This window comes from Psammomys obesus, unplaced genomic scaffold, assembly GCF_907164565.1.
Source record: "Psammomys obesus unplaced genomic scaffold, mPsaObe1.curated_primary_1811, whole genome shotgun sequence".
Classification (NCBI taxonomy): Eukaryota; Metazoa; Chordata; class Mammalia; order Rodentia; family Muridae; genus Psammomys; species Psammomys obesus.
This window is the reverse complement of record NW_026596109.1, coordinates 98,024-112,950: the sequence shown is the minus strand read 5'-3', so window position 1 is coordinate 112,950 and position 14,927 is coordinate 98,024. Positions and strand designations below refer to the sequence as shown.

Sequence of the window (14,927 nt, the reverse complement as noted above, 5' to 3'; positions counted from 1 at the left end):
AATCCAAGAAAACTAGCTACTTTTAAGAAAACACTGGAAATAATTAACCTCACTACAGTAAAACAAAAAGCAACCAAGCACACAACCTTATGACCAGAGCCAACACCAAAATCAAAAAATCTAACAGCCCAGAAGGCTGTTAATTAGTCATTAATCTCTCTCAACACCAATGGACTCAATTCTCCAATAAAAAGACACAGACTAACAGAATGGATGCGTAAACAAAACCCAGCAATCTGTTGCATACAAGAAACACACCTAGGTCACAAGAATAGACATTACCTGAGGGTAAAGGGTTGGAAGACTGCTTTCCAAACAAATAGACACAAGAAGCAAGCAGCAGTAGCCATTCTAATATCTGATAAAATAGTCTTTCGACCAAAATTAATCAAAAGAGATGGGGAAGGACACTTCATACTCACTCATAAAGGGAAAATTCCAGCAGGAAGACATCACAATCCTGAACATCTATGCCCCAAATACAAGGGCACCCACATTTGTAAAAGAAACATTGGTAAAACTTAAACCACACATAGAAATCCACACATTAAGAGTGGGAGACTTCAACACCCCACTCTCAACAAAAAACCAGTCAACAAAACAGAAATTAAACAAAGAAACAATGTCTCTAACAGAGGTCATGAATCAAATGGACCTGACAGACATTTACAGAACCTTACACCCAAACACAAAAGAATTTACCTTCTTCTCAGCACCTCATGGAACCTTCTCCAAAATAGACCATATAGTTCGTCACAAAGCAAGCCTCAACAGATACAAGAAGATTGAAATAATCCCTTGTATCCTGTCTGATCACCATGGAATGAAGCTGGACCTCAACAACAACAGAGATAGCATAAATCCTACACACACATGGAAACTGAACAACTTGTGACTAAATGAGAGATGAGTCAGGGAAGAAAAAATGAAAGAAATTAAAGTCTTCCTAGGACTCAATGAAAATGAAGGCACAACATACCCAAACTTGTGGGACACAATGAAGCAGTTTTAAAAGGAAAGTTCATAGCACTAAGTGCCTTCAAGAAGAAATTTGAGACAGCGCATTCAAGCAACTTAATGGCTCACTTAAAAACCCTAGAAAGCGAGTATATTCCATGTTTGTCTTTCTCCTTCTGGGATACTTCACTCAGAATGATCTTTTCTAGATCCCACCATTTGCCTGAAAATTTCATGATTTCCTCTTTTTTGATTGCTGAGTAGTATTCCATTGTGTAAAAATACGACAATATCTGTATCCATTCCTCCATTGATGGACATCTGGGTAAACATAATGAAATCTATACACCTAAAGAAGATATTCAAGAAAGCGGACACAGGGTATGATGATCAATCCTCATTTAGAAAGACAAATGGGATATGCATTGAACATATGACAGGAGTCTACAGCAGAAGGCATCTGAAAGACTCTACCTAGCAGCGTATCAAAGTAGATACTAAGACTCATAACCAAACCCTCGGCAGAGTGCAGGGAATCATATGAAAGAAGGGGAGTTTGATGTGGAAAGGATAGGAGCTCCACAAGGACCAAACATATCTGGACAGAGGGTCTTTTCTAAGATGGACACTCAACCAAAAACCATGAGAGGATAAAACCTAGAACTTCTGCTCGGATGTGACCCGTGATAGCTCAGTAATCAATTGGTTTCCCATAGTAAGGGGAACAAGGACTATTTCTAACAGGAACTCAATGACTGGCTCTTTGACCTCCCCACCTCCCAAGGGAGGAGCAGTACTGTTAGGCCACAGAGGAGGACTTTGCAGCCAGTCCTGAAAATACCTGACAAAATGGAGTCATATGTAAGGGGAGGAGGTCCTCCCCTATCAGTGGACTTGGAAAGGGGCAGGGAGGAGATGAGCGAGGGAGGGTGGGACTGAGGAGGGAATGAGCGATACAGCTGGGATACAGAATTAACAAAATGTAACTAATGAGAAAAATAAAATTAAAAAAGAAAAGAAAAAAACCCTAGAAAAAGAAGAAGCAGACACACCAAAAAGGAGTAGACAGCTGGAAATAATCAAACTCAGGGCTGAAATCAATAAATTGGAAACAAATAAAACAATTCAAAGAATCAATGAAACCAAGAGCTGGTTCTTTGAAAAAATCAACAAGATAGACAAACCCTTAGCCAAGCTAACTAAAAGGCAGAGAGATACCATCCAAATCAACAAATTCAAAAATTAAAAAGGGGATATAATTACAGACACTGAGGAAATCCAAACAATCATTAGGACTTACTTCAAAAGTCTATATGCCACAAAATTTGAAAATCTAAATGAAATGAACAATTTTCTTTATTGATTTGACTTACCAAAGCTGAATCAGGACAAGGTAAATCAATTAAATAGTCTTATATCCCCAAAGAAAATAGAGGCAGTCATTGAAAATCTCCCATCTAAAAAAGCCCAGGACAAGGTGGTTTCAGCGCAGAATTCTACCAGACCCCAGATGGTTTCAGGGCATAATTCTACCAGACCTTCAAAGAAGAGCTAACTCCAGTTCTCTTCAAACTATTCCACAAAATACAAACAGAAGGAACATTACCAAACCCATTCTATGAAGCCACAGTCACCTTGGTATCTAAACCTCACAAAAACCCAACAAAGAAAGAGAATTTCAGGCCAATCTCCCTTATGAACATTGATGCAAAAGTACTCAACAAAATACTCGCAAACCGAATACAAGAACACATCAAAGATATTATCCTCTATGACCAAGTAGGCTTCATTCCAGGTATGCAGGGCTGGTTCAATATATGGAAATCCAACAATGTGATCCACCATATTAACAAATTGATAGAAAAAAATTACACATGATAATCTCTCTAGATGCTGAAAAAGCATTTGACAAAATCCAACATCCATTCATGTTTAAAGTATTAGAGAGATCAGGGATACAAGGCACATATCTAAACATAGTAAAGGCGATATACAACAAAAGTATAGCCAACATCAAACTGAATGAAGAGAAACTTAAAACAATCCCACTGAAATCAGGCACAAGGCAAGGCTGCCCACTTTCTCCAAATCTCTTCAACATAGTTCTGGAAGTCCTTGCTAGAGCAATAAGACAGTTGAAGGAGATCAAGGGGATACAAATTGGCAAGGAAGAAATCAAAGTATCACTATTTGCAGATGATATGATAATATATGTGAGTGACCTATGTGATTTCACCAGGGAAATCCTATAGGTGATAAATCCCTTCAGCAATGTGGCTGGATACAAAATTAACTTAAAAAAATCAGAAGCCTTCCTGTATACAAAAGACTAAAGGGCTGAGAAAGAAATTAGGGAAACAACACCCTTCACAATAGCCACAAATGACATAAAGTACCTTGGTGTAACTGTAACCAAGCAAGTCAAAGACTTGTATGAAAAAAATTTCAAGTCTCTGAAGAAAGAATTAGAATAAGATATTAGAAGATGGATAGATCTCCCATGCTCATAGCTTGGTAGGATTAACATAGTAAAAATGGCCATCTTACTAAAAGCAATCTACAGATTCAATGCAATTCCCATCAAATTACCAACACAATTCTTTACAGACCTGGAAAGAAAAATTCTCAACTTCATATGAAATAAGAAGAAACTCAGAATTGCTAAAACAATCCTCTACAATAATAGATCTGGAGGTATCTCCATCATTGATCTTAAGTTGTACTATAGAGCAACAGTAATAAAAACTGCATGGTACTGGCATAGAAACAGAATGGTGGATCAATGGAACTGAACAGAAGACCCAGAAATAAACCCCACACTTATGGACACCTGATCTTTGACAAAGATGCCAAAACCATACAATGGAAAAAAGATAGCATCTTCAACAAATGGTGCTGGTCTAACTGGATGTCTGCATTCAATAAATGCATATAGATCCATAGTTATCACCCTGAACAAAACACAAGTTCAAGCGGATCAAATATCTCATATCTCGATAAAAATCAGAAACACTAAATCTAATAGAAAAGAAAGTGAGAAATAGCCTTGAACACATTGGCACAGAAGACAACTTCCTGAACAGAACACCAACAGCTCAGACATTAAGTTCTACAATCAATAAATGAGACCTCCAAGAAACTGAAAAGCTTCTGTAAGGCAAAGGATACCATCAATAGGACAAAATAGCAGCCTAGAGAATGGGAAAGGATTTCTACCAGCCCTACATCCAACAGAGGGATAATATCCAAAATATATAAAGAACTCAAAAAATTATACATAAACCAACCAGATAATGCAATCAAGAAATTAGTTATACGTGCTGGAGGGAGGGCTCAGAGGTTAAGAGCACTGGCTCCTCTTCCAGAGGTGCTGAGTTCAATTTCCAACAACCACATGGTGGCTCACTACCACCTATAATGAGATCTGGTGCCCCCTTCTGGCTGCAGGTGTACATGTAGGCAGAACATTGTATACTAAATAAATAAACAAACAAATAAATAAATATTTTGAATTTTTTTTCTTTATTAATTACACTTTACTCACTTTGTATCCCCCCCCCGTGGTTCCCTCCCTCCTCTCGTTCCAATCCCCCCTTCCTACACCCTCTGCATGCATGCCCTCCCCAAGTTTTTTATATTAATTATAGTTTATCTACTTTGTATCCCAGCTGCAGCCTCCTACCTCATTCTTTCCCAATTCCACCCTCCTTCCCTCATCTCCTCCTTGCCCCTCTCTAAATCCACTGATAGGGGAGGTCCTCATCTCCTTCCATCTGACCCTAGTTTATCAGGTCTCATCAGGACTGGCTGCCATGTCTTCCTCTGTGGCCTAGCAAGACTGCTCCTCCCTCAGTGAGGGGAGAGGTGAGGAGGTCAAAGAGTCAGCCATTGAGTTCATGTCAGAGACAGTACCTGTCCCTTACTAGGGAAAACCCACTTGCATGTTAAGCTGCCATGGGCTATGTCTCAGTAGGGGTTCTAGGTTATATCCATGCATGGTTCCTGTTGGAGAATCAGTCTCAGAAAAGACCCATGTGCCCAGATATATTTGTTCCTCGTGGTGCTCCTGTCCTCTCCAGGTCTTACTAAGTCATATGATTCCCTGTACTCTTCCCAAAGTTTGGTTATGAGTCTCAGCATCTGCTTTGATACACTGCTAGGTAGAATCTCTCAGAGGTCCACTATGATAGGTTTCTGCCCTGTTTCTTATTTTCTCCTACTTCCAATGTCAATCCCATTTATCTTTCTAAGTGAGGGTTGATCATCTTACCCTGAAGGAAATGACATATAGAGCTAGACAGAGATTTCTCAACAAGGAATTTCTAATAGCCCATAAGCACTTAATGAAATGTTCAACATCCTTAGTCACCAGGGAAATGCAAATCAAAACAACTCAAAAATTTCATCTTATACCTGTAATGATAGCTAAGATAAAAAACTCAAGTGACAGCACATGCTGGTGAGGATGTGGACCAAGGGGAATGTTTCACCACTGCTGGCAGAAGGGTAAATTTGTACAATCACTTTAGAAATCAAATTGGCTATCTCTCAGAAAATTGTTCTACTCAAGACCCAGATAAACCACTCCTAGTCATATATCAAAAAGATATCACAAAGACACTTGCTCAACTGTGTTTATAGCAGCTTTATTCATAATAGTTAGAAACTAGGAACAGCCTGAATGTCCCTCAACTAATGAATGGGTAAAGAAAATGTGGTACATTTACACAAAGAAATACTACTCAGATATTAAAAAGGAGTACATCATGAAGTGTGCAGACAAATGGATGAAACCAGAAAATATTATCTTGAGCAAAGTAACCTAGATCCAGAAACACACATATGGTATATACTCATTTATAAGTGAATAGTATCCATAAAGTAGGATAACCATGCTCCAATCCACAGACCCAAAGAACCTAAATAACAAGAAGGTCCCAAAAGAGGGTGTTTGGCTCTCACTCAGAATAAAAAAATAAAATAGACCTAGGAGGTAAAGAGAGGGAGAAACTTGTATGGGAGAGGGGTAGGGAGTAGAACAGGAGAGATCAAGAGTGGGGAAAATCTAGGGAGAGAATTGAAAGAGAGAACTGAAATCAGGTGTAGGGCATCCATGGGAAGAGCCAGAAATCTTGGACAAGGGGAACTCCGAGGAACCTAGGAGGCTGACCCTAGCTAAAACTCTTAGCAGAAGAGATTTAGAACCTGTAATGGCCACCTCTTTTGGCCACCAGGCAAAATTCTCCATGGATGGCTGTGATCACCATTTCACTAGCAAAACCTTCAACCCCAATTTTTTTCCTGCCTACAAAATATGCAGGAATGTAGATGGAGCAGAAATTGAGGGAAAGGCCAACCAATGAATGACCCAACTTGAGATTCATTCCTTGAGAGAGAGCAAACCCCTGACATACTGATATTTTGCTATACTTGTAGACAGGAGCATAGCATAAGTGTTCTCTGAAAGGCTTCACCCAGCAGCTGATGGAAACAGATGCAGATACCCATGGCCAAATAGTAAGCAGAGCTCGGGGAATCCTGCACAAGGGGAGGATTGAAGGAGACAGAGAGGTCTTGGATATCTCAATAAAACATATAGAATCAACTAACCTGGGCCATAAGGTGCTCACAGGCTGAAACACCAACCAAAGTGCAACTTTAGGAGGTTGCAACCCTCTACACATATGTAACTGATGTGTAACTTGGTCTTCATGCAGTTCCCTTAACAACTGGAGCAAGGGCTCTTTGTGAGTCTGTTGCATGCCTTTGGAGCCCATTCCCTTAACTGAGCTGTCTTGTCTTAGCCTCAATAGGAGAAGATGTGCCTAGTCCTTCAGCAATTTGATATGACAAGGCAGGTTGACATCCATGGCAGGCATCCCCTTACTAAACAGAAAGAAAGGAGGAGTTGGGGAAAGGTGAGGTAAGAGGGAGAGACTGTAAATTATATTGGAAGGCAAATCAGAAATCGAAATAATAGAAACACTAGAATTTCATTTATTTTTTCCTGTCCTTCATAAAATATATTCTAACAAATTGTATGTGTGAGACAGGGAGACAGAAAGACCGAGAAAGAGAGGCAGGGGGAGATTGGGTAAAACATGTTTATTAGGGTTTGTTTTGATATAAAATTACCCTGAAATGTAAGAAGTGTCTGAAATAAAGGCTAATGTCTCACTCATTTCTGAGTCTAATTAAAGTAAAAAAAAAAAAAAAAAAGAGGGAGAGACTGGTCGTAGAGGGGAAATGGGAAGCTGATATCAGGATGTAATGTAAATAAATTAATTAATGGAAAATAATAAATTGATAATAATAAACAAATCAGAATAATAAATACATGAATAAATAAATAATAAAAATAAATAGAGCTGTGTTTTCTGGTGTTTCTCTCTGTGGGTCTGTTTGTTGTCATCTGCTGCAGAAGATAGGCTCTGATGGTGGCAGAATAAGGCGCCATCAATGAGTATAATATAGTATCATTAGTAGTCTTTTTATTATTAAGGTTTCTATTGTTTTTGTTGTTTAGACCAGAATTACCTATTTTTACCCTATGACTCTGGTTCTTTGTTACCAAGGCAGGGTGCAGTATGGCCTTAAGTCAATTCAGACATTCATTTACAAAGTTCATGCCACAATCGCCCTAGTATATTTTGAAAGTAGAACAGATTGTAGATGAAAGGTTTTGTGGTTGGGTTGGTGTTTACTTTTATATTTTACTAGCCTGCATAGCGCCTTTTTCAGTCATTGATCCTAGGACATAGGGTGAAGGTTCTAGGTAAGCACCAACTTCCACCTCTACAAGGTCAGTGAGTTGTGTGGGTGTTGTCTTCATAATATGACCTTGCTGGCAGTTTGTGGAGAGTAACGTAGTATTTTGAACACACAGGGAGTTGTTTGGAGACTTCCATTGGAGCCTTTAAGCCAACTACTCAATTGGATGAAATTGGCACTGGAGGCTTCATTTGGTGATAAGAAATGGCCAGTTGCAGTTCTGTCTCCTCCATCATTTGGAGACTTTACTGAGTTCGTCTTCATGTATTACAGGAAGTTTAAACTGCACTAGGTTTCTATATGTCCACTCAAATGCCCTTCAGTTCCAGCTGTCTCTCCCCTCAGTCCCTCCTTTAATCCCATCTCCCATTCTACTTTTCACCTGATTCTTTTGTTCTGTTCCCTCCACATCCCTCTTTTACAATCTATTCTATTAGTTCCTTTTAGGGAGATTCATATGTCACCCTCACCCCCATTCTCTTATTTTATACCTAATCTCTCTGGGTTTATGGACTGTCACTTGGCTCTAATGTATTCAAATATCTAGTAGATATTTAGAAGCTAGAAGCTAGTAGATACCATATTAATATTTCTAGGTTTGGATTGCCTCACTCAAGATAATTTTTGTAGCTTCATTCATTTGCCTGTAAATTCCATGATGTTATTTTTAAAAAGAGCTGAGTAGTACTCCATTGTGTAAAAGTATGACATTTTATTCTTGTATTACTCAATTGAGAAATATTAGATCATTTCTAATTTCTGTGTATTACGAACAGAGCAGCAATGAACATGGTTGAGCAAGTGAACCTGTAGTTGGGGATGTGACAAGAGTGATACAGCTTGGTTTAAGGCAGGTTGATTCTCATCATTCTCTGGAACATCCATACTAATGTCTGTAGAGGCTGTACAAGTCCACTCTCCCGTCAGCAATGGAGAAGTGTTCATCTTGCTCCACATCCTCAGCAGCATGAGCTATCATTGGTATTATTGATCTCATCCATTCATACAGGTATAAGATGGAATCTCAAAGTAGTTTTGATTCACATTTCCTTGATGTCTAATGATGTTGGACATTTCTTTAGGTGTTTCTCAGCCATTTTTGTTTCCTCTGTCTGACTTTTATGTTTAGATCTGTACCCCATTTGGAAATGGGCTATTTGGCTTTTGATATCAGATTATTGAATTATCTATATTTGTCTTGTGCATATATGCAGTGAAGTAAGGTATAATTGCATGGTCCAGCCTCTTAAAGAAAAGGGTGCCCTTCCCCACCCCTACAAGAATCTGTCAATTGTGGAGAGCTACACTTCAGCCTCTTTATAAAAAATTTTATAGGGTTCTCTTTAAAGCTTCATGTCTAAGCTGTTACATCTTTTCTGAGGAGTTGAGGGGAGGGGTTGTCAGAGTATTCTATGTCTCTCTTTTTTAACCATGAACCTGCTGTCATCAATTCCCGTGCAAAAGGTGCTTCTGTGCCCTTTACAGTCAGCAGGATCATGACTCATAGGCTTCCATATGGTTTCTTGTTAGAGAATGGACCACAGTTATCCTCATGACCTCTCGGGTCAGCCTTTGCCAGGGACCTAAGCATGTTCTCTGGTGGCAGTACAGACTACGGACATCAACAAGACTTTCTGAGACAGCATTGGCCATGGGCACTGTGATAAAACTTGGTAGCAGCACAGATGGTAGACTACACCATGTCCTCTGGAGCAACAGGGATCATGGACAGCAATGCGGTCCCTGATGGCAGCTCGGTCTATGGACATCAATATGGCATCAAGAGGAAGCATAGACCAGGGTCATTCACATGGTTTTCAGTGGTAACAGGGGGCACGGACAGCAATAGGGCCCCAGGCTGTAGCAGGATCACAGACCTCAACATGCCCATTGGCAACAGCATGACCCACAGACATCAACATGGCCTCCAGCTGCAGCAGGACCACAGTTTCAAACATTTAACCAGTCATTTTAAACCACGTTGGGTGTGAGTTTCTGGGAATACAGTGTTTGCCCCCTGGGGATGATGGACTCAGTACCTGCAAGTGAACATGACTTGGCAGAAGGAGCCGAGCAGAGCACACCAGGAGGAGACTAGAGAGAGAGGGGTGTGGAGTGGATTAGGTAAAAGTGAAGAGGAGCAGAGGGCTCTTTGGTTGCCTACTGTATTATCCAGTGATGAGGAAGGGGCAGGGCAGAGAGATGGGGCTAGGCCAATAGGAAAGAGTGAACAAGCAGAAGAGAAGGGCACTGGAAACACAGAGGGAGGCTTGGTCAAGGAAGAGGGTAGAACATAGCAAAGCACTGTGAGTACTGTCAGCAGACTGGCCTAGCTCAGACCCTTACCATGACTAATGCAGACGGTTCCCTGATCACTGATATCTGGGCAAGGATCCATCTCTGGACTCTGCTGCTGGCTGCTCTCACCTTCCTGCTCCTGGCTGACTACCTCAAACACAGGCGTCCCAAGAACTACCCTCCAGGGCCCTGGCGCCTGCCCTTCGTGGGCAACTTGTTCCAGTTCAGTTTAGAGTTGTCACATCTGCATTTGGACATCCAGCCGGTAAGAAATGGAGACGGTGTCTGGCTGTGCCATGATCCAATCCCGAGCTGTAGAAACGGGGATTCTTGTACTGCGATCTACAGAATCTGGTTGTAGACTAATGCTGGCTGCCTGATAACCCAGCCAGAAAAGCTAGTGTCTAATTTGTGCCCTCATTTAAGAGACAGAATTTTTGATGCCAAAAAGTTCATTTTATTATCCTTGTATGAACTGTTTCCATTGTTAGTTTATTATGGTCTTACAACACACTGTGTATGATTTCAATTGCTTTAAGCATGTCAAGGTTGATGCATTAATTAATAGTCCATCTTGACAAAGAAGCCTTGTTGCTTCCAGAAATGTGCACGCAAGTTTTATGTGTTAAACACTCATGCAGGAACAGCAAAATGAAACTATTCTCTTGATCAGAAATTTCTATAGTATCAGTTCTCTCCTAAACGTGCCTGTTTAGTGTTTCTACATCCTTGCTGACTGCTTGCTTACTGACTTTATCAACTATAGAAAAAGGTGCATGAAGTTACCAGCTCCACTTGGAGTTGTCTACTTCTCCTCATAAGTCTACCTCTGGTCAACCTACCTGTGTTTATATTTGGTTGGTTTTGTTATAGTGTGTGTGTGCGTGCGTGTGTGTGTGTGTGTGTGTGTGTGTGTGTGTGTCTTTGGTATGTACTCATTTAAAATCAGCAGATGTTTTAGTACAATAACCATCGTCCTTCCTAATGTCACTCATTATCTGTAGTAATTTTCTGAGCCCTGTACCTAGAAAAAAAAAACTAGCTGGGCCATGTTTTTAATTATCATTTCTACTTGTTGGTCCATTGTTTATTATTCTTATCTTTTACCATTAGAAGGGTAGAGTATGCAATTTTGTATACTTATACATGAAATTTTTTACTCCTTAATTTTATTACTTTATCACTATATGTGTCTTTCTTTACCCTTCCATTCTTGTTTCCCTGTGTATTTGTTAGACCCTTCTGAGTAACTTTTTATTCACCTTCACTCTTTCATTAAAATTTTTATCATCCTCCCAGATGCTGCTCTGTTATGATATACACACATACAACTTATGAGACTTTGTTAACACCGTTTTCCAAGTGAAACAAAGCAACTACAAACATGGAAGACTCCTGTCTCTCTTCTATGACACAGCCATCTTAGGCATTGTCCCCATTCACACTGAGAACCACATCAGACAATAACCTGCTCTTCTGTGTCTTGTGCAGCTGTAACTTAAAGGCAGAAGAGTCTGAGGCCTTTGCTCCTTACTTATCTCCTCTTAGCTCTGTCTTTCTTCTAACCCTTCAGAGCCACAGTTTCCTTTCTGAACTCAAGCACATTCTTTCTCCATTCTTTCAGAGAAGGCTGCAGCACAAGGAAACTTCTTATCTTTGCCCCACCTCAGAATGCCTTCTCCTCCATTTCAACATGTTTTTTCCCAATTGTAAGACACTAGGTTGATAATCTCTTGTCCTTAATGTTTGTAGATATTATCCCACTTAGTTCTATCCATGCTGGTTTCCACATAAGTGGTAAATTACCTTCTCTCTGCTTTCAAGAGATTTTCTGGTTTTAGTTTCCATATTGATGGTGGTGATTTTACTTAGTAAAGTTTGTGGCTTCCTGCTCTTGAGTTCTTTATGGCAGGTTTGTATTTTGCCAGACTAAAATGGTGCTATCATTCTTTAATTATTTTCCAACCTACATTTTCTACTTCTTGTGTTTGTAAATGGCTGGATGCTGAGGCAGAGTCGTGGCATCTCTGGTTCTGGTTCTTGCCAGTTGAGATCTGCTTTGTGTTGTGCAGAGTGGAGCTTCTTCTCTCCTCTGTACAGCTCATGGTCATTCTCTGCTGAGCTTTTCTGTAAAAATCTCCACTTAGGTCATTGCACCTTTCTGTCCTCCAATTTCCCTTTGCTGGCCCTCCCCAACTTTTATTTTTTGCTGAGACTACTGAACATTTAAAAATAAATTATGGTTGCTTAATAAGCTTTCATCATGCATAACTCCAAAGTTTATCATCTGAATAGGCTTGAGACATTCTTGTTTTGAGGCAATTACACTTGCACAGGTAGACTCTCGGGAATATGAATACTCATTTTTTCTGAGTAGGGATTCAAAAGTTAGGTTATAGAAAGTCGATAGTGTGAATCTTGGTGACCTTATCAAATGTGATCCCCACTCCCACACAAATTCACCTGATAATGTCATCAGCACAGTCTTCTGAGAATGAGGACATTTACACACCATAAAAGTCCATCAGAATATTGGGCCAGCAGAGTCAGTGATATCTTCCTTCCTCCGTTCTATGAGGAAGAGACACCTTTGTTACCATAAGAGAAAGTAGAAGATCAGAGTCCCAATCTGTCCTTTTCAGACCGTCTGTCACAGAGCAACTGTGAAACTAATTTTTCTGTTCATGGACTCAACCCAGGTGTGATGCCAAGGCAGAGTGAGTGATAGAGCTCCACTTATGAACCCAACTATTGCACTCCATTGAAGGTTTGGAGAAGTCCATATTGTTTATGGTAGCCAACTCAAAGACATATAGGCAGGAAGGCAGACATCTTGTCGTGTTGGTCTGCACTTTTCATGACTTTTGGCTAAAGCCTGCAAGGTCTGTTTGGAGTTTATCCAGTTTCAGTGCTGTTGTAATTATCATGATTAAGAAATTGTTTTACATGACATTAGAGTTACTTAAAAATATTGATCTTTATCTTTCTTTTGCAAATACATTGGATGTGTCTTCACGGCTTAGGTGAAAGGCCTAATGTCACAATAGTACAAGATAAAACTGAGGCTGGGCTCTTCTTCCCAGTAGAGTGAATTTTCATTCCTTTATTTTGTACTTTTTATGAGTTTACATTTTAAGATTTCTGGGCTGTTCTATTCTAACTCCATCCATCTGCCTACAAATTTCATGATTTCCTTGTTTTTAATTGCTGAGTACTATTCCATTGTGTAAATGTGCCACAATTTCTACATCCACTGAGGGATATCTAGGTTGTTTCCAGATTCTTGCTATTACAAATAAGCTGCTATGAACATAGTTGTGCAAATGTGCTTGTTGAATTGTGGGGTATCTTTAGGGCATATACCCAGGAATGGCATAACTGTATCCTGAGGTACTGCCACTCCCAATTTTTTGAGAAGGTGTTATACAGAAAAGTAGGCATGGTATACACTCACTTATAAGTGGATATTAGCCATATAATATAGAATAGCCATACTGAAATATACAGGCCTAAAGAAGCTAACACTAAGGAGGACCCTAGAGAGAATGCCTAAATCTCATTTAGAATGGCAAACAGATGGACACCAGAAGCAGAGGAAAAGAGGAAACAGGATGTGAGTCTACTATAGAGGGTCCTCTGAACAGTTCCACCCAACAGGTGATCAAGGAGATGCCAGGACTCACAGCTAAACTTTGGGCAGAGCACGGGGAGTTCTATGATTGAGAGGGTGTATAGAAGGACATGGAAGGCACAGGAGCCCCACAAGGAAATCAACAAAGCTAAAACTTCTGAGCCCAGGGAGCCCAGCAATGACTGACATAGAAACCAAAGGCCATGCATGGAGAGGACCTAGACACCCTGCTCAGATATAGCCGATTGGCTGCTCAGTCTCCATGTTGGTCCCAGAGTAAGGAAAGCAGGGTCTGCTTCTCTCATGAACTTGATTGCCTGCTCCTTGATCACTTGACCTTGGCCATGTGATCTTGCCAGGCCACAGAGGAAGAGGATCCAGGAAGTCCTGATAAGGCTTGATAAACTATGGGCAGATGGCAAAGAAGCAGAACTCCCCTTTTCAGTGGACTAGGGTAAGAGGATGGTGGGGAAGAGAAATGAAAGGTAAGACTGGAAGAACTTGAGGGAAGGGTCTTCAATCAGGATATTGCTGAATAAATTGTGAAAAAATAAAATTAAAAAAAGATTTCTGGATATAAAGAAGTGGAATAAACTGGTACATTTTACTAATACTGTTTGGATTCTTGACATTATTAAACAATCCTCACAATCTGGTGGCCTTACCTATGGTTCTAATGCTCCTCTTCATTCAGGTTCCAAGACAGGCACACCTGTGAGCTGGCATCTACTAGCATTTTCTGCTTTCCACTGACTGAGGAAAACAGGAATCTAGCTTTCCCATGATGTTGACCAGCATAATGGCAAACAAGAACTTCATCTCAGCATGATTTTACTTAACACTTATTTTCTGCCCTTCCTGCATCCCTCTTCATGACATAATTTATTCCTGGTCTTGTTTAGTAAATAAACACTTATTAATACTTACCATCACAGACATGATGCAAGATGATCAAGTGTAAAATCTGGTCACCAATTGTGGCATTAGATCAGATCACTTCTATGGGTGGGAACTTCTATGAAGAGCCTTTGGTAGAAGGATGGCCTAAGTTGGGCTGCCCTTAAAAGGAATGTTAACAAGTACCCAGTGGAGTAGAACTATAAGTCATTCTAAATGGTGAGGCTGGCATGAGTTAAGACACAGTGCAAAGAAGAAGCTGTCCTTCTTGTTGAGCATGTGGAAACTGTGTTTCCTACCCACCACACAAATTCCAAAGTTTCTCTAGTGCAGCTTACTGATTATTTTAAGAAAAAATTCTTAAATATTATAT

General features: G+C 40.1%; 1 protein-coding gene across 1 annotated transcript in view; it reads left to right on the top strand.

The window, feature by feature from the left end:
- The first annotated feature begins 10,075 nt into the window (after positions 1-10,075).
- The window catches only part of LOC129692529 (cytochrome P450 2J4-like), a 43,146-nt gene continuing 38,294 nt past the window's right edge, over positions 10,076-14,927 (top strand). The window contains exon 1 of the mRNA XM_055629000.1: positions 10,076-10,291. Within this exon, the coding sequence (XP_055484975.1) occupies positions 10,076-10,291 (216 nt within the window). The remainder of the gene's footprint in view (positions 10,292-14,927) is intronic.